General features: G+C 36.8%; 1 protein-coding gene across 1 annotated transcript; it reads left to right on the top strand.

Annotated features, from left to right (window-relative positions):
• The first annotated feature begins 5,770 nt into the window (after nt 1–5,770).
• On the top strand, nt 5,771–20,373 carry LOC140155721 (uncharacterized). The gene is made up of 7 exons (XM_072178654.1): nt 5,771–6,905; nt 8,737–9,048; nt 12,587–12,757; nt 15,029–15,193; nt 16,587–16,979; nt 18,439–18,617; nt 19,519–20,373. The coding sequence occupies exons 1-7, from the start codon at nt 6,059–6,061 to the stop codon at nt 19,681–19,683; spliced, it is 2,232 nt and encodes a 743-aa protein (XP_072034755.1). The 5' UTR covers nt 5,771–6,058; the 3' UTR covers nt 19,684–20,373.
• The last annotated feature ends 355 nt before the right edge of the window (nt 20,374–20,728 follow it).

Below are 20,728 nucleotides of genomic sequence, written 5' to 3'. Positions count from 1 at the left end.
ATTTCCGGTTAATTTGCATTTATTTGTATTATTTTTTATTCTAATTAAATACAATGCTGGAGAACTTTGATCACAAGTACTGTACATGATCTATGCAATATATAGGTACATGATTGTATATTAATATTTGTGGCGTGTCATGTCAAAAGGAGACACTTTTGGGCAGGATCGTAAATGGAGAAATAGCGAAAAACCTGTCCGGGGCTGATTTTTTCACATTAGCAGTTTGTTGCGAATTTGTGATGTTATTAATGTTAAAAAGATAGTGTCAGACCCGAATATAACTGGCATCTTGTATTTTTTGAGACATTTTTCAAGGTAATTCCTACTCTCAACATTGTCAATAATATTTTTAAAGGCCGATATCTCAATTTCCAAGGACTGTATGTGCACTTGGTTTATCCCGATTCCATACTCGCACTCACAAGTTTTCTCCGGGATCTCCGTGTGGATAGGTTTATGCTACATTCGGCTGCAGCTGGCCTAGTTGATGCGATCTTGTTGTAATGATTCACTATGGCAGCGAAATTACAGCGCTTTGAATCCTCGAAGATCTGGAAAAAGGCGCTAAATCCGAAATTTATTTATCTATTATTTAATCTTACAGCCTTTCAAAATGAATATTTAATATATAGGCTATAAATCATGATTTTATCTAGGTTTATTAGGAGTATCGTACTGTATTATGAAAAACTCTTAAAATACGCATCACACAATTTTTTTCAGAAAGATATAATTAAGAATTTACCTCCCATTTTAACTTGCAAAATGACTTCTAACTACACTCACAAAATAGGATTTTAATGCATGATATCTACCAAAAGGTAGGACATGTATATATTTTATTGTCATTCGCACATGACGATGTTGAGCACATTTTTCATTAAAGAAGAAACCAAGCTCTGACAGCTTTATCTGTAGGGTAACAATAGCAATATTATGTAATTTTATAGCTACATGATATGAGCCGTATAAGATGTGTTCTGAACTGCATTTTATTTCGGACAATATAAGGCAACATTTAGCCTAATTTTTGTTCTTGCTTTTCATTAAGAAAGGAATTAAACTCTAAACGTTTTTATATGTATTGTAACAGTATTTAAATTTATATTACATTTTGTAGCTACCTGCGTAGTAAGATGTTCTTTGAACTGGAGTTAAAAATGTGCGGGCGAAGCGCGCAAACTTATCCAATTTTACCCTATTTTGGCCCAAAACATGGTGCTTTTCTGGCTAGAAAGGGACTTGGAAGATGCATAAGACAATTTTGGGGCCCCCGAATTTAGGGGGCCTTGGGCCTGGGCCCATCTGGCCCAATTGTAAATCCGGCCCTGCATTAGAGTAATCACCATCCAACCGGGGACCGAGGACTGAGGACTCATGTTTAAATGCTCTAACGTGCAATTTGGACCAACCTGGAACGTTCTGACAACAGCGGACGTCCACAGTTCCTTTGTGTCAGCAATTTTTGTTGTTGAAGGGTAGTTTCCCATGCGTGTGTCAACGGTTGGGGTGGTTACAAAGGCTCCAACATACACAAATAAATTATGTACGAATGGCTTATCCTTATCCCGTTGTCCTCTGTTGTCAGCAAAAAATATCAACCTACTTTCCTGACTTTGGATGCACTCACAAAATATATTTTCCTCAACAATATCATTAATACCTACTCAGCCACATCCATCCACTCATAGACACACCCGCAATCCATGACCCCCCCCCCCTTGAGTTTGTCACTTTCTACTCTGCTGTCTTCAAAGGAAACAAGAAATGTCTTTAAAAAAGACGGCGCAGTGAATGAAGAAAAAATGTTGGATTTCACATTCACTGAGAGGACCTTTGGCTTAAAAATGAGCTTTTAGAAACGACACTGTAAAAAGGAGAATGATGTTTGTTTCCTTTATTTTATTTTGTCTTAAAACCCACAATGAGGGCACAAATTAATTTATATGCTGAGTACTTAGTTCATTTCTTGGTATACTTAATAACATATGATGACATTTACTTAAAATGAAGAACATATTCTCAAGTTTGTACTTAACATAAATGAGTTAAAAAGTTGTATGCATCTGAGCCTTTAATAAGGCCTAGGAATGATTATAAACATAATACTGTGGTATGGGGTAATAGCAATTCCTCATTGATAGCATGGATAGTGTCTAAGTCTGATGACGAGTCTTCAGGTTCATATTGTGGTTTGGATATACCATTGACTGACATCGGGTATGGCCATTGTTTTCAATTTTGCGATGAATAGTTATTAGTTATATCATTTTATGAACCAATTACAGGTAGGCCTATTTCTGGAAAGCATTAAGAACAGAGATTAAACTGACCAAAATTCGAAATCAATATTCAGGGTGTACTAGACGATATACAGTGTGTAAAAATGAACTTTTTAAGGAACATGTGGTATATTTTTCTTTTCAGGAATATTTTCTCAATCTGAGGACCACAAAATCAAACAGAGCTTGAATTGAAAAAGCCAACCAGAAATATACTTTATTTTGGGTGCGATGTTTGCTTCTATGTATACAGGGTGATCAAAATTTACTTCATTAACAGACCTAATTATTTATTCAAAAGGTTTAATTAGTGCTAATTAGCTGCTTAAACTGCTTTCAGTCATAAATACTCATTCCAAACCAGAGAATACAATATCTCTTTGTCACTTTTAGACTACACTTGCAATTCTGATAATTGACTGTTTTACATAGACCCCTATGAGGGGTGTAAGTATTCATTTTGGAAAAATCATTATCATTTCATTTGTTCAAGAAAAATGTCATGCCGTCAGTCTTTTGGGAGTCTCAACTTATAACCGCATGGTCCTTTACACTGCGCCATTAGGCCTATCAATTTAATACCCAGACCGAATAGGCTATTTAGTAATAAATAAAGCAACTTGAAACAAAATGATGGAGAAATTATCACTTTCGTAAAAACAAAATAGTATGGTCCACAACACAGAAGTCCTAAACAAACTGTAGGCCGAAACAACGGCCGAAAATTGCATAAAAATAGCTGACATGTACCGCAATATCAAAAACTGCATTTGGTACATTTTACAGGTTCACTTTACCATGCTTACAGCACGGTGTGTCAATTGCGGGAAAATCCGTCAAGGTGTCCCGAAGAATAATCATTTACAGTTGAGTCACGGTCACCGGCCATCTCGTTTGCATATCCATATTAAACTACAGCGCCTCTAATGACGTGCATGCACTGTTACTGTGCGACTGAACAACCTTTGTTTATTACTTTAGACAGATCAGCACGCTGTGATTGGATGTACTATGTAAATAAGTAAGTTGTTGTTGTAATGGTAACACACCATACTTTGGTAACACGAAACTTCACCCATCCCATCCACATGTAATGACACGTGATACAGTTTTTGAAAGCTAACTCCCCAGGCTAAATCCATATTCCTCCGCCGGCAAAAATATAGCCCATGATAAAATTAATCATAGTTATAATTATTTTCTTCAAATGTGGTTGTCGGGTTCAGTATACCACAATTAATACAACAATAAAACAATTCCCACCAGATAATTACTTGATATGTATGCCTATACTTTCTCAATCTAAACCTGAGGTATAATATGGTTTCAGATCTAAACCAAAATCAGTACCACTGACGTCATCTCTGTCTACCAACCAAGTTATCAAAATTTGTCTATGGCATATGCAAGGTATTCTACCGGGGCAATACACTAGGATAAATTATTACTTGTGCTGTGATAGTTGCCATCTGCGACGTGATTGGAAATTATGCACATTTACAAAAACATAGGCCTACGTTTAAACTGTTAAAATACATCACGCATTTTGACTATAAACTCATCTATACCATTTTACTAGAAATGTACTATCTCCAAGGACGCTACGACCAACTCAACGAACTCATGCATATGCAAACGAGCCCAATCCCTATGCTAAATCAGGGGTGTGAGAGTAGAAATTGACAGGACGCATGCTCAGCTAATGCTTGTAGCTAATATTCCTCATGCAAGGAGCCCAGGTTGAGTGTGTTGTTGAAAATCATTGCATTAAAAAACACTTCTTTCAATGAAATCGCATATAAAATCAATGGATACACAACCAAAATTCTACAAAAGTCAATCTTTATATTAATAAAGCTATCGATGTGTACGAAAAAACTTCAGTGGTACAAAATGCCTTTCACATTCGAAAATTTCAGTATAGTAACACCCAGCCAATTCAGAATTAATGCAGCACTGCTGCAAAAACACCAGCCGGCTGCTTCTGTTGGTTTTCTGCCTACTTTTACATTTTGGGACTCTCTTGACTAGCCTACCATAAATGTTAATTGTCACGTGGGAGTTAAGTGGGAACCTTCTCATTTTACCTTTAACACTGCAGCCAGAGGATGATTTAAGCACTTCCCACCACGCCACTGTGTTGACTTGCGGTTAGCACAGCTGTGTGAGTGAACATGACACGACTGCTCGCACACTGCATTGGCGGCCATGGTTAAATTTGAATTTGGACTGGTATATTTACAATAAAAACGCATTCACAATGCTGGTCGATTTCACATTTTATGTTACCTACAGATGGTGTGAATTATCCTTCATGCATACATCACTTTAGATCTGAAATCGACCAACTAATAATGACACACGCACAATTCTTAAACAACGTCTTTTGCACAGAATTCAATGGGATTTGAAAAGTAAAGTGGCAGTTGAAACTCTGGTGATAACACGTTTGCAGTGCATGATGGGGCTTCCTTAAATCATCCTCTGCACTGCAGCACTGCAGAATGACAACAATAATACTATCCTAGTAACAAATCAGTTTATCGGCCTCTTTGGTAAATGAACCTAAAATACTGCAGTATGAATCTTTGTTGTGATTACACGCGTAGAATATTAGTGATCAAAATATGATCACTAATATATAATCGTGTTCATGTTCATGTTTGACTGAACAAGAAGTCTGTGTAACTTTTAAGGGTCATGTAAAAAGTGACGTAGGCGTATAGCCAAACCATATTAATGAAATATAATGTTGACAATTAAAGAACCTTAAAGAATCAAATAAATAGACTGCGAAAATAATATCTATAGAGCTCAAACCGTACACTTTGTGGTTTATGTTCTGGGTTAAACGTGATAATTGGCAAAATTGATTTTTTTTTCTGTGTAGATTCGAAACATAATTATTCACGAATTGAAATGTTGAAAAACGTCAATGTTTTGGTATTTATGAAGACCTATTAGCTACAATAATATTTATTGAAAAATAACACCAATTATAATATAAATGTCTATCTGGAAACACCTTGTTTTTAATGCCCACGTTATGATTGATTTAGGAGACAAATAAACTCGGTCTGTTATTAAAATATTGGTGTAAGGGCAGTGGCGGCACCAGAAGTTTCTCAGGGAGCAAGAGCGGGGTGAAATCTAAAATGGGGGGAAATGCATATTTTATCTCACATAGTGGGATTTCTGTGACTTTTTGTTCTGACGGGGGCAAACTGGGGGAGCCCAAGTTTACGGATGCTCCCCCGCCACTGGTCAGGGGCCACGAAATGTTGACTTAGGCTAGTTCACAAGAGAAAAAATGAAATCCAAATATAACAGACTAGGAATTCCCCACAAAAATTTCTAGATTGTAAATACCAATTGTTAAAGTTTTGCATCAGTGATTAGCAGCCCGATTTAACAGATTTATAAATAAATTGTTTTGGTACAACAAGTTCAGTGTCAGTCTGACCCGGATAGTGCAGACGTGTTTTGTACCCAAATTAACCATTATAGTTCCTGGTGAGCAAGCTGTTTGCAAATGGGGTGCCCTGACAATTTGCCACCGATTGCTTTTTCCCTTCAATCAGCTATATTCTATTAAAGCTTCAACGTCTTAAAAGGTGTCTTTTCACATGTATTGTAGAATGAACACTTGCATTTTGTGCAAAATAGGTAAAGGGACGTATCAATGAATTTGTATAGGACGCTGATATTGTGCGTATCATACCTGAACTTGGTTCCAGCGCTGCACATGACAAGAAGAAGAATATAGTTCCGAAATGGAGGATCAGGAAGGAGATTGGAAAATATCTGAGTCTGACTTGCAGTATTATCAGCGTATTGGTGATGGTGCCAATGGAGAAGTATACCTGGTGACACTAAAAGGAAAGCATGGTGAAACTGTTGAAGCAGCTGCTAAGACACTGAATGAAAAAACGTCGGTTGTGGATGAAGAAAGGAAACGAGAACAGATACAAATGTTAGAGGAGGTTGATATTTTGAGGAAAGTGAAACATCCTAATATCATTCAATTCATCTGTGCCGTACTTCATCCTATGATAATCATAGTGACCGAATATGCTGCCCAAGGATCTCTGTATAACTACCTGAAAAATATATCGATATTACCAACAAGGCAGCGGAACGATTGGATGCATCAAGCTGCTTCAGCAGTCCAATATCTACACCAAAATGATATCGTTCACTTGGACGTAAAATCGAACAATTTTGTAGTTATGCAAAACGGCATTCTGAAATTATGCGACTTTGGTACGGCTAAAAACTTGGTACGGACTGAAGAAACTGACCGTGCCAAAGGGACCATACCGTGGATGGCACCAGAGATTATCGCGGACATGCTGATATCTAAATCATCCGATGTGTTTTCTTTGGGTGTACTTATCTGGGAACTTATTACCTGTGAGATTCCTTATTATGGGGACCATCCCTACTTTATCCAATATCAAGTTGCACAAAACAACTTGAGACCTACGATTCCCGAAACCTGTCCAGATGATCTGAAAAGGCTTTTGAAATCATGTTGGGAAGATGATCGAAAAAGGAGACCTAAGATTGACGAGGTTGTTGAAGCTATTGTTAGGATCGTGTGTCAAGGGAAAGTTCAAAGTAAGTGGCAATATTTAATGTTGGCTTGGAAAAAAGTTCTAATTTTAAAACTAAACCATATTTGAGTAATTTTTTTTAATAAATGCACAATCTAATCTTGCACATTATGACACCCCATTGAAGCCAATGTGACCCCCAGAAGTAAAGTTACAAGCATTGGATTCAACGGTGTGTCATAATGTGCAAGATTAGATAAAAAAATAAATTTACCCAAATGTGATTTAGTTTTAAAATTAGGATTACTTCTGTAAGAATACTTCTGGGCGTAGTATACATAAGCAATAAACAAATATTGCAATGTTAAGGTTACGGATCGCTGAATAACATGATTTTCATCAAACCCCCTCTTCCTCTTCTTCTACATAAATATATTCATTACCTAATGGATCCAAATTGTAAAATATCTCAATATGGAAAGTGCTTTTAAACCATCTTAATATATCTTTTTGCCATTACTTAATAATTATAGTAACTCAGATGTGCATCTCATAACAATTTATTCTATTCAAGTAGAGTACCTTTATAGAACGATTTTACAAACTGTGCTTAGTCGGGCAGGTTCTTCCACAATGGATGTTATCTTATAGTATGTAGTTTTTATCATGTGTTGTTTGAAAAAGAGCCTACAGATCACCTGGTACATGGTTGAGGCCAAATTTTGGCATCCATTTTGAACAACATGTGATGTGAAAATGAGACATCAATTTTGATATTTTCGCTCGTTTATCGTTTACTGTATACATACCATATTCAAATGGCATATGATGGATATACATATAATAACAGAGCCACTAAACCTTTAAATTTAGCAGATACGCGAGGTCTGCTTGTTGACAAGGGGTAGTCTTCAGTGAGCGACTCTTTTCAGAGCCATCAATAGGCAAGGGCTACGTGTCTCATTCTTAGGTACTTTGTCCTGAAGAAGTCAGAGCTACTCCTGACGAAATCTTGACAATTCTAAACTTGTCCGATGGCGAACCCGCTAAAAACCCCACTAATTGTTGAAAGATTTAGGTCGAATTGAACAATAAAAGAATTCGTTAATCGTAAAAGATGAATATGAGCGCATGAGAGTTGGAATTCTGTAGTGTGCGCGTGCGTGTTAAGGGATCTAAAATGAGCGTTTATTGCGTTTCGACAGTATTTTTTGTGGGACATGAGAGCACCTCAGACCTATCGAATTGCATTCTGAATACGAAGCATGTCTTTCTGATATTAAATAATTTTCATTTTTTGAAAATCACAATATAATACAAATTTGATGACAAATTATAAAAATTTGATATTTTTCAAATTTTTGATATATAACAGTCCTCGAAGTAAATTATATAAATCTAATGACATATTCTTAAAGTGTATGTAGCAGGGAGGAAAAGCCGACGGTCAATTGAAAATCAAGTTGACCTTTCATATTGAAGATATGGGTTTTTTACCAAAAAGACCTAATTTTTTTTGGTGTTTTGGGAAAAAAATCCATATTTTCAATACGAAAGGTCAAAATTTTCAATTTATCGTCAGCTTTTCATCCCACCTACATACACTTTAAGTATAAATCATCAGATTTATAAAGTTTACTTCAAGTACTGTTAAATATCAAACATATCAATTTTAATGATTTGCCATAAAATGTGTATTAAATTGCGAATTTCAAAAATCAAAATTATTTGATATCAGAATGACATTCTTCGTATTCAGAATGCAATTCGATATGTCTGATGTGCTCTAATGTCCCACAATAAATACTGTCCAAACGTTCATACCCCAGCCCTTAAAATCAATCGAGAACTACCAAATCAAAAATCACATTCCCATCAACTTTTTTTTTTAATAGATGATATCATCATGGACATCTACGGGTCGGTGGACCAAGCATTGGCTCAGAGTGATTCCAGTACGTCCAGAAAAGAATTGAGAGAGACACTTTCGCCAGTAGAATGCTTTCAGTCTCCTCCTGATATCCTTGCAGCAGGAATCGAAGCGGGTGTTGAAGCTTTCGAAGCAGATGTTGATGCGATCTCCAACATGGGACGACCAACTCAAAAGGATGAACTGGTCGACATAGGCGAGAATAATCACGGATATGAAAGTGACGCTACAGAAGACACAATACACACAGAACCGAATGGAAGCAACAATACAGAAGGTATACATTTCTTTCAGATGCGGAAGTAGGTTTTTGTGAGGGGGGCAACTCAAAACATTTTCAAACGGATACGCTTGCCGAAATTGGTTGACCCATATTCTTTTATGGTGGCCTCTCTGGGGATTTTTGAATTAATTGAAGATGAAAAATGAGATCTAAGGGGGAAAATTACAAAGTCGTCCCTTTGATCTGCTCCAAGCATGACTTTTTCCAAGACAAATGCGCGAACATTTTGTATTTTAATGCTAAATTGGTTTTATTGCTAACATTTAAGGGACGATTTCCACCAAAAACACTTATGGGTAGGCCCCCCTACACTGGACACCGGGCTGACGAAGATAGTCTCCTACACAGCCAGTTTTTGTCGGTCTGACACTCATCGATCCTGTTTAATCGAATCATCTGTGATCGAATGGCGACTTCAAAAATGGCGATATCGCATCCGCCATTACCTTGGATTTCAAAAGAGTCCAGGTACACAACGAAACATGCTAGAAAGCTAATTCTTTTTTCAAATGAAAGATACGCAAACTTAAACAATATTGGAGTTAGATTTAATAAAATATTCCATTTCCTATGGAAAGAAAAACAAACCTAAAATAAAGAAAAACATGGATTTTTGCACTCAATAGCGCCCTATATAATTTGATTTTACCTTTCCCTAAGAAAATGGAATATTTTATCAAAAAACTAACTCCCATGGTTTTTTTTTAAGTTTGCTTATTATTAGGTTTCTAGCATGATTAAACTCTTTTGAAATCCTACACCTAAATATCCAAGATGGCTGCCAATTAAATATGCAAATTAGGTAAGTTTTGTGTTTTTCAACCAAAGTGTCCATGTCACCGAATATGAAGTGTCTAGCATGTTTAATAATGAAAAGTGTTTTTGGTGGAAACCTTGTGCTAATTGTTCTTTCTTACGAGAGAAATGGTTCATTTCTTTATTTTAACACAAGTCTCCACATAGGGGTATATACTACTATTTAAGGTTGGTCTGAACTCTGGAATTATGAAAACTTTCGGGCCTCATAACTGCTAAATTATTAGTCTAAAGAATATAAAGGTATACATTTTTAGAATGGAAATGACTTGATGAATTCATCTGTGAGGTCCAATTTGGGCCCAAAACGGGTTTTTTTGGCCCAAATTTTTCGTGCAACGTAACAAAAAAAAAATTGTTTGGCCAAAAAATAATTTTTATTAATTTTTAAAAACTAGATAAAAATATCTAGGGACCGTTTTTTCATTTTTTTTAATTTTGACCAACTTCACCAAAATATTTGAAATTTGGGCGAAAATCAGGCTTTTTTATGATTTTTTTGTCAATTTTGAATTTTTTGACCATTTTTGGTGCAAATTATTCAAAGTTGGTCAAAATTCAAAAAAATAAAAAAAGAGTCACTAGATATTTTTATCTAGTTTTTAAAAATTAATAAAAAAAATTTTTTGGCCAAACAATTTTTTTGTTACGTTGCACGAAAAAATTTGGGCCAAAAAAACTGAGCATTTTGGCCCAAATTGGACCTCACAGATGAATTCAGCAAGCCATTTCCAGTCTAAAAATGTATACTTTTATATTCTTTAGACTAACAATTTAGCAGTTATGAAGCCTGAAAGTTTCCATAATTCCAGGGTTAAGACCACCCTCAACATGACAGCCAGTGTTACGAGCCGTAATGACTCAAGGCCAAAATCACCTTTTTCACAAGTTCACACAAAGGCACAACACAAATACACTGTTTGATTAAGTTAACAATATCTGGTCTTTAACAAAGACCAAATAATAGTTATTATAGTAAAATGTGATTGGTACATGAACAATAAATGCACATACAATGAAACAATCACAATTTTCGTATTAATTAATACTTAATCAGCAGTCTTGATGATTATAGTGTTCTGGTACAATGTTCTGGCTGGCTGATGCATGAATCCTTATTCGTTTATCATGTTATCATGCGAAAATCACTGCTAAGCAAAGTCTATTGTACACTTGTATTTATATATCCTCGCACAAAAATGATACCAAACATGCCACACTTTCTCCAGCTAAGATGCTTCTTTCGGCGATCACTCTTTCTCCAGGAAACAGGTTTTTTTCTGCACTGATCCTTTTTATTGACAGATGTGTTGTTTTATAAACTAGATTACAGCTAGTCGACAGAAGAATTTTAATCCTTTGGGGAGGGGGAGTACCTTCATAATACTCAAATTCTCATTCGTTGCTGTATTGAAATACCACTTTACTGGCTATGCAAACTGGTTCAAATGTATCTCTTTTTGAAGCATAACGACGACCAACACATTATAGAGAGTCTACAATGTCCATCTCTCTTTCACCTTTTATACTCACAGTTCCATTCTGTCACATTCAGCTTATTTTGGTAGAGCAACTGTGCAGTTAGTAGTAACAATTATAATCAACACATTCAGAAAATAAAGATTGAATTGAGCCAAGGAACCCCTAGGATTGAGTAATCAGTCTTTTTGATTATAATTGTTAAAGGTCATCTGAGCCTGAGGTGGAATAAGTACATATTGTTGGATTGTCAGAATGTTCAAAGTCGTGTCATAAAACGTAATCACAAAGTCGTCTGAATATAGATTGTTGGATTGATGCGAAACTCGGTGGATGTGATGTCCATTGATCCCTTTGTTTGTACAAGTATAAATTAAGTATAAATTAAATGTAGCCCTATTTAACACACATTTGTCAATTTAGCTTATAGTATGTCATTGGTGGTATTCGTGGTAACAATATTTCCAACCCGGTTAGTTGTGCATGTGCTACACACACAAAATTACTAGCATTCCAAGTACTTGTCAATGTAAAATTATGAAACATGAATTTCATCCATGGTGTTGTCTTTTTAAAGACATTTCTTGTTTCAATTAGCATTAGGCAATGCACTTAAATGAGCAATCTGGATATGATTCAATTTGTTTCGATTAACTTGATTAATGAGAAGAGATTCCCAAACACATGTCATCACTCATGAAATAACTCTGATGTTGGTAAACAGATATAGATAAATTTAAATTACTCAGGGCACATCACACCAGTGAAAAATATCACTGATCACCAAGTTGAACCTGCACCTTCACATCACTGGACCGATGCTGTTCTAACTTGGGTCAAGCCAGGCTAAAAAGCCTATAAGTGTGATAAGCATGCTGGCATATATGAAAAGAGAAGTGAGAAACAGATTTGAAGAATATAAGAAGAAAGGAGAAGGCCACTCTCAACAAATCAAGTGAATTAAGACCTCCTTTGGGTCAAGAGAAAGGGAATTCTTGGTGTATCCTTCGTGTAAGAGAATACTAAACAAATCTCAACTCTAATCCTAACTCTAACCCTAACCCTAATCCTTACCTAACCCTAATTCCTAACCCTAACTCTAATCCTATTAGTATTTCGTGCTCTCTTACACTAAGGATAAACCGAATTCTTAATTCAATTTCAACCTCCACTGATGAGGCTAAATTATTAATTTAGTTCACCGCTAACTTGACTTATTTTCTTTTATACAAAATAGATAACAACCGCAACTGTGGTCATTCCGGTCGAATATGCTTGGTTATTGTATTCATTAGTCTTGCGTTGGCAGCAATTTGCCTGTCAACGGCAGCGATATTTGGTGTCCTTAAAAACGCATCTGGAAGACATCTTGAACAAGAAGCCAAAACACCTGCTTGGACAAAGATAGGTAATACATTTGAGATCTTTTGAACTATATTACTACAATTGTGTATAAATTATTTTGATTATCTTTTAAAATGTTATAAAAGAATGAAATTCACAGCTGTAAGTTCAATATTACAAATTCAAATTTAAACCATACCAGGTTCGTCTTTCCTTCTGTCCTGATTTCCAGTGATCGTCCGCACTTGGTGCTGATGGCATTGTCGCAATAGGTGACTCATATACCACTACAGAAGGCCCCATGACACAAGGGAAAAAGCGGTAAAACGAGCAAAATCGCTCAAAAACGCTAAGTTCGCCAAAATTTCCCACAATTTCTGTTAAGTAAGTTTATAATCTGAAAAAGAGGAGAGATTCTGCAAATAATGTGCAAATAATGTGAAATAATGTGCGATTTACCGCTTTTTCCCTTGTGACATGGGGGCTTCTTACTTGCAGATGATTTTACATGCAGAACTCAAACAGGTGATTAAACCATTGGGCTATTCCAGTTAAAATCCATACACCCCTATGGAAGACATGCCTTAATCTTCCACACAGGGAGTGTGAATTTCAAATGAAGTTACCTGAATAGGCGATTCCATTTGATATCTACACCCCTGTGTGCGCGATTGAGTCATGACCTCCATCTAGGGGTGTATGCATGTCAAATGGAATAGCCCATTGGCTGCAAGAGTGTGGCAGTCAAATTTCACTGTATCAGCTACACATTGAGTATGTACAGTACACAGCAGCAAAATATCGATTTCAATTTTTTGCGTTTTTTTTTTTTTTTATCTCGAAAGCCCTAAGTAATATCGCGGCGTTCTCGTTCTAAACTTTGATCCGAACCAATTCTAATTTTTTTGGCGCCAGAGGAAAAAAAAAAAAAGCACTTGGAATTCTAGAAAAATGCATTTGAAGTTTTAATTTTACATGGAACCCTATGCAAAATATACAAGTTGGAGTCCAAACTGAGCTATATGCTACACATTGGCTGCCTTGAGATTCCAGTGGTTAAAAATATGAGTGATTTTGAACGTTTCAAATTTTCAGCCCCCCCACCTACCCCCCCTGCAGATTTTTTTTTTTTTTTTTTTAAAGGCGAGTGATTTCAAATGTAAAATCATGATCTGGAACAGACTTAAATATTGAAATCCTTCAAATCCTACAAAAGAAGAAATGTTGGGCTATTCCACTTGAATTCCATACTCCCCACCCGGCAAGACATCTTCCACACAGGGAGTGTGAATATCAAATGGAGTTGCCTGAATGGGTGACCGCATTTGATATCTACACTCCTGTGTGCAAGATTGACGTCATGACCTCCATCTAGAGGGTGTAAGGATTTTAACTGGAACAGCCCATTAAGCATTGGCTGCATTGATTTCACACATCGGACATACAAGGTAGGCTGGTAAATCACTGAGTGTAAGCACATTGTGTACTTTGGAACCTGTGGAGCAAATTTGATTTAAATTTCCGCTTCTTTCGAAAGCCCTAAGTAATATGCGGCGTTCTCGTTCTTGAAACTTTGATCCGGAATCAATTCTAATTTTTTGACGCCAGAGGAAAAAAGCACTTGAAATTCGGAAAAAGCCATTTAAAGTTTGAATTCTCCCATTGAACCCTGTGGTAAAGCCACATTTTGGAATTCAAATTGTGCAATATCCTATATATTGACTGCCTTAAAATTGCAGGGGTTGAAAGTATGGGCAATTTCAAACATTTTATTTTTTTTGACCCCCCCCCCAAACACCCCCCCCCACAATGCATTTTTTTTCCCTTCAAAAATTTGGTGTATGGCGGGTGATACAGGCCCCATGACACAAGGGAAAAAGCGGTAAAACGAGCAAAATCGCTCAAAAACGCTAAGTTCGCCAAAATTTCCCACAATTTCTGCTAAGTTTATAATCTGAAAAAGAGGAGAGATTCTGCAAATAATGTGCAAATAATGTGAAATAATGTGCGATTTACCGCTTTTTGCCTTGTGACATGGGGGCTTACAGACAAACAAAGATTCAATTTCATGGAACGATCGGCTCGATCGGGTGATGCTGAGACTTTGACCGTTTGTGATTCGCCTGAGGTAGTGTGTGCGTGACTTTACGGGAAGCGGGATCCGCATCAATGCCAACTCCTCAATCACCTGTGTGCTAGCAGAGACGGTATCTCGTCATGAGCCCCCTTTCAAGAAATCCATGTAAACTCCCAGCCCGAGAGTCGCAGTACTATGCACAAAGTTTCTTGAAGGGTTAATGGTTTAATTTGCCCCTTTTTGTTTTATTGTTCCCAGATTGTCACGGTAAAATTAAGTGTTCAGAAAATGCTACTCATTCACTAATATGTACGCAATTAATCTGCGACGAAGGGTACACGATTTCTGCAGCTGATGGGACAATTTCTTGTCAAATAGAAAAAGATGGGAATGTGCTCAAGTTAGATAGGACGTGCATTAAAGGTAATCTCTTCATCTCTTCATGTCTGCACTTTCATTTGTGTCTAACTTAAAAACAATTTCGATGTAGAAATGGTAAATGTACCGTATTTTTTCGCCATTTTCTGCGATTCCTTTTCTCCGCTGAAAGCGCCAGATGAATCAACCTTCCTTTTACACACTACCGGTACCAGCCAATCAGAGTCTTTGGGGTTTTGATTGACAGTGACGTCATGCGCAAACTAGTCTGTGTAATTATGTCTCAGATTGTACCAATAATCAATCGTAGCTGCCTCTTAAAGGTGTGCCAAACGTCGTTATTTCTTTGACTCTGACTCCATCCCACTGTTCCGGGCACTGGTCACAGCTGTTTGATGTGATCATTTATTAGTTTCTCAAACAAAATATCATGTACAACTCAATTTTTAGGCTTTAACAGCTTAAAGCTGTATCATGCTAATGTATATAGATGCTTTTGAGTCATTTTCAACTTTAATTTCCCCTTATTTACAACATTATTTACTTTCACAGCATTTTAAAGCTTTTTTCGGATATAAAATGTATCTATTTATGACAAGATAGGTGGCGCTATTTAGATACTGGAAATTACTCTTTCAGGCTTTTAATCAAAATAATTCCTTTTATTTTTTGATGAAATATGCTTATAAAATTTCTTTGTTGCTTGTTTCACCTATTCAACCTGTTTAAATGGCAGAATTGATTACCTAACCCTTGCAAATTAAGAAATACGATTTATGATAAATAGCGCCATCTATAGTTTGCATTTTCTTAATAATGAAGCCAATTCTATAAACATCAAACAACCGTGTGGTCCCTTCTTTGTCCCAGGGCATATTTTCGGTGATATTGTAGATGATTTTTATATAATAAGACAAGTATTTGACCGTTCAATATTTACGCCAGGGGAGAATTTGAGTATTAAAAGGATCCAACGGAAACTTTGCGTCCCCCTTGCATCCACAATTTTGTTTTGTCCAGCTTTCTCCATTTAAAGCTTACCATTCCCCCTCATGATTCAAATACAAATTCAGATTCCCCCCCCCCCCAAGACCGGTACCCAAAAAAAGTTCGGATTCCCCCTCAAAAACTCCCATCCCCGGCGTAAACAATTAACAGTCCCTAAGTGTCCCTCCCGATCAGAAAATCTTGCATTGATAATTTCCGTATTTTATGTATAACTAAGGGATGAAATCAAAACTCGACTGGCGGTTGACCGCCCGGTTCCGTCCGGGTTCCATTGTTTAGAACAATAGAAAAGAAGTTTTGATTTCATCCCCAAGCGAATATTTAAAGGCGCATAAAATTACAACGCCACGCAGTGATATATTTTCTACCAACATTGCTTTCAAAATAATTTCATCGTTATTGATTTGATTACCATAAACTTCTATTACAGTGGAAACTGTCGCGACCGAGAGAACTAGATCTCGACGTCTTAAAAGGAGCCCTTCTACAGAACCGGCAGAAAAAACTGACGTAGAGCATACGACTCTAGCAGACTACATTACCTCGCGTCAGCAGACAACCGACAACCCTCGTCAGACTACAACTTCTAGTGAAGATCAAATGCCTACACTCGTGCACCCTCACACAACCAGCAGTACAACAAAGCCAGAATCATCCAGTATAGCAACTAGGATTATTACAAACAGGAGTGACGTACCGACAACTTTGCAGCAGATATCAACGAAAATGCAAAGGCATACAGAACAGATACAGCGCAGTGCACTGATGCAGACATTAGCAAGACGACCAAAGACATCCATGCCGATAGATCTTATCATAGAAGGTAAATTAGATTATTTTAAAAGAAATATGTTAGGTCTGTTTAAGACGATGAATTTATTTAGGCAATAGGCATAAATCATATATTGTTAGTTGTGATTTCTTACGACTAGTCCAATAAAATATCCACTTACTTGCAGACGTTTCGGAAACTGTCAGTTTCCTTTATCGATGCTATTGATGTAATGACGATCTGTATACAGCTGATGTTGACTGCTGCTTAGCAACTGAGTTGCCAGTTGATTTCTTGTCAGTTATCAGATCGTCAAAACGTGACTCAAGTTGTATTGCCCCTCGTCTCTGTTCATGGTGTTGCCCCGCTTTCTGATGGTAATTGCCTCTTTGATCCACCTTTTATATCTGTTGCTCTCTTTGCCCACGATCTTAGCCTCATCCCAAGCGATTACACGATTGTTTTCAACCACATGGTCTGTGATAGCCGACTTGTGGATGACAGACTGTGATGCCTTTCTCGTTGCTCTTGTTTTGATGTTGTCTCCGATTTTCTCAGCCTCAGTCTTATGTTCGTCAAGTCTTTCCCCAAATTTCCTGCCTGTCTCCCCGATGTAAGCCGAATTACAGTTTTTGCAAGGAATGGAATAAATCACATCGGTAGAATTATGGGGTTCCCGCTTGTCTTTTGGATGTACTAAGAGATTGCGAAGTGTGCAATGAGGTTTCATTGCCGTGGCGATGTTATATGTTTTGAAAACCCTAGAAATGCGCTCGGACACACCTTCCACATAAGGAACAACTACCAACCCTTTAGACTTGTTCGAATCGTCTTTCTTCTTTCTCTCTTTCTTTGACTTTGGTTTTGCCATCTGATCTTTCACCTTCTTGATGCTCCAATCCGGGTAGCCACATTTCTGAAGCGCGCCTTTGATGTGATCGTCCTCTCTTTCTTTGTCCTCATCTTCGGTGACAATTCTGTCAGCTGTATACAGATCGTCATTACATCAATAGCATCGATAAAGGAAACTGACAGTTTCCGAAACGTCTGCAAGTAAGTGGATATTTTATTGGACTAGTCGTAAGAAATCACAACTAACAATTCTACTATGAACAGTCCTGATGAATTTGTTCAAGAATAAATCATATATATTTCAACAAATTAGGCCTAGTCCATTATAATTTATAGGCCTATGGAAATATAGATATGATTAGGGTCTATTGGCTTCCTAGACTCATTTCCTATACAATGTATAATTTATAATTATCATCCTGACATCCCAGATTAATATTAAAAGAAGTAAGGTATATTGCAATTTGTTTTAGTTCAATGGATGGCTAAAACTGGAAATATTTATCTCAAGGGTCTTGCCGCACGCACATGCTTCTGACTCACTTTAGTCTAAAATCCGTTAATGCAACCGTCGTCGTTTTTGTAATTGGAATTTTCTTTGTCTTTGTAAGTTGTACTTGTAACTTTAGTGCCTTGTACATTTAAATTTTGATCATAGGTTACACATGTTATTTCAACATCACGGCAAACACAGAGCCAACTTCATTAAGTGTAACGCCCGCGAATCACAACTGTTCAAGTTGGATCATCACTGTACCAGACGGCTACTTAATGGTATTGAATATCACCGCTAATATGACTAGTGGCATTGGATGCAACGGTAACCCGGATGTTGAGGTAAGTTTGGCATCAAGATGGAACGATTATTTTATTGAAGATGCAGACCTACAGCTGCAGCTTCACTCTGTTAATTCATCTTTCCCCCTGGTTTATCTTCTCCAATGTTGAGGGCATTAAAAAAGGGTCAGTACATGGTGCCTTCTGCGTGTTGTTGATTAATAATGCCGAAGTGTCAAGAGCATACTCATCATGATGTACTTTGCATACATGTTGAATAATGTAGGAGACCGCATGCGTCCTTGGCGGACTCCTAGTCCAATACTGAACCCGAGTCACTTTGTATGTATAGTATTAGTGATTGAATTAAGTATAATGAATGAGCTGGGAGACTCCCAAGTACAAAGGGAACTTCCAGACAGCGCCCTATCTCACACTATCAAATGCAATTTAGCTTGGCATAATCAGCTAAGGAAAGATAAGCCATGAATCTGTTAATTGCTCTTACAATCTCTCTCCTTCTCTTCCATCTCTGATCTCTCTATTTTTCTTCCCCTTCCCCTTTTCTCTCTTTAAATAATATAAACAATTAGTCTATTTTAAATCGAAATAAAGTTTAATTTAAAGATATAAAATACGTTTTAAAAAGTGCCCGGGAAAGTGCTCAAAACATTAGTGTAATCTTCTTCTTCAAACTATTTTTTTTTCATATGCAGTTCAATGTAAATCTGATCACTACAAGATTCTTACTTTGCGCTCATATAGGCTCATTGTGATTGTTCTAATTGAACAACCTTTTTCTTCGATAAAAATTCACATGTTGATCTTTCTGGGGCTCTTTTAATAAATAAATAGTCAGCCACTCAGCCTATTATAGCTAAGCTAAGTTTTTGGAACTTAAGCTTAAGCTAAGCTTTTGGAACTTAAATGCATACTGTATCATCCACCAATCTTGTTTCAGGTAAGGGATGGACCAGACATTTCTAATAAAAAATTGCCCGGTCGTCGTTCAGGCATTCCAGATCCTAATTGTGAATCCTATTCCTATTCATCAACGGGCTGCACTGTATGGATACAGACCAGACATGATCTAGAAGTCGTCGTGACGACGACGACGTCAGAATGATGCAACAAAATTCTCAACTTCTGTGTATGAATACTCTTTTGGGAGAATGAAATGATGTCCCATTCTGAACATTTTTAATGCCGCTTTGTTATTAAAATAACTCAAACCTGTGTATCAATAACCAAATACTGTTGCCACGACCCTTTGGTTGAAAAAGGTGTAGATTCCAAAAGTTGCCTTCAACATGTTCAACAGTCAGCTACTCCGCCCAATGCAACAATTCCACCAATGATTAAAAGGTGCAAATATGGATGGACGGGATTGGTTAGCTGCTTGGGATTTATCGGTTTATCGCTCATTCTACAAAATCGGGTGCCAATAGCCTTTTTTCCATTCTTTGGTCCACAAAAACTTTGTCAAGCATTTAGGGCATCAAATATGTTGTTTTCCTGGTAGAACGCAACGAGATCTACACGGACATATCTACTTTTCCATACTTTATATTCTTTCTTCAGCCTGATTAACCCTTGCAAAGGCTCAAAAACTGCTAAAAATGCGTTTCCACTGCTCAAGTGTCAAATCTGACCCTTAATATTTTCTTTGAATAAATGCGTTTCCTTTCCTTTTTTGTTCTTTTTTAATTAGATAACGCACCATCATATTGTTTATCAACATTATTTTTTAGTGATTAAAACGTCTTTGTGTAATTCTAAAATAAATTGCACTTTCCACCAAAATGCTGTGAGCTACGTTACCATTTTTTAACACACGTTATTGGAAAGAAGTAAAACAGAGGTAGTAGTGTGCTGTTTTTGAAAGGAAACACTCATAGGTTTTTAAAATCACAGTAAAAATTGTGATGCTGTAGCATTTTTGGCATAGAAATGTTGTAAACATTGAAATTTAGACCGACCATGTTAAGACTGGTGAGCTACGTTACCAGAATTATATAGTATGCACTTGCATAAGATGAACTTCCTAATAATATGTGATAGGTACCAGTGATCGAACCCCATTTATATTAGAATTAAACGACATAACGTTCTAACGTTCACAAATCACATCAAAAACATTAAAAACCCGTGAACTACGTTACTGTGAGCTA

Source organism: Amphiura filiformis, chromosome 6 (assembly GCF_039555335.1).
Source record: "Amphiura filiformis chromosome 6, Afil_fr2py, whole genome shotgun sequence".
NCBI lineage: Eukaryota > Metazoa > Echinodermata > Ophiuroidea > Amphilepidida > Amphiuridae > Amphiura > Amphiura filiformis.
Note: the sequence above shows the minus strand (reverse complement) of the source record. Positions and strands in the feature narration are given on the sequence as shown.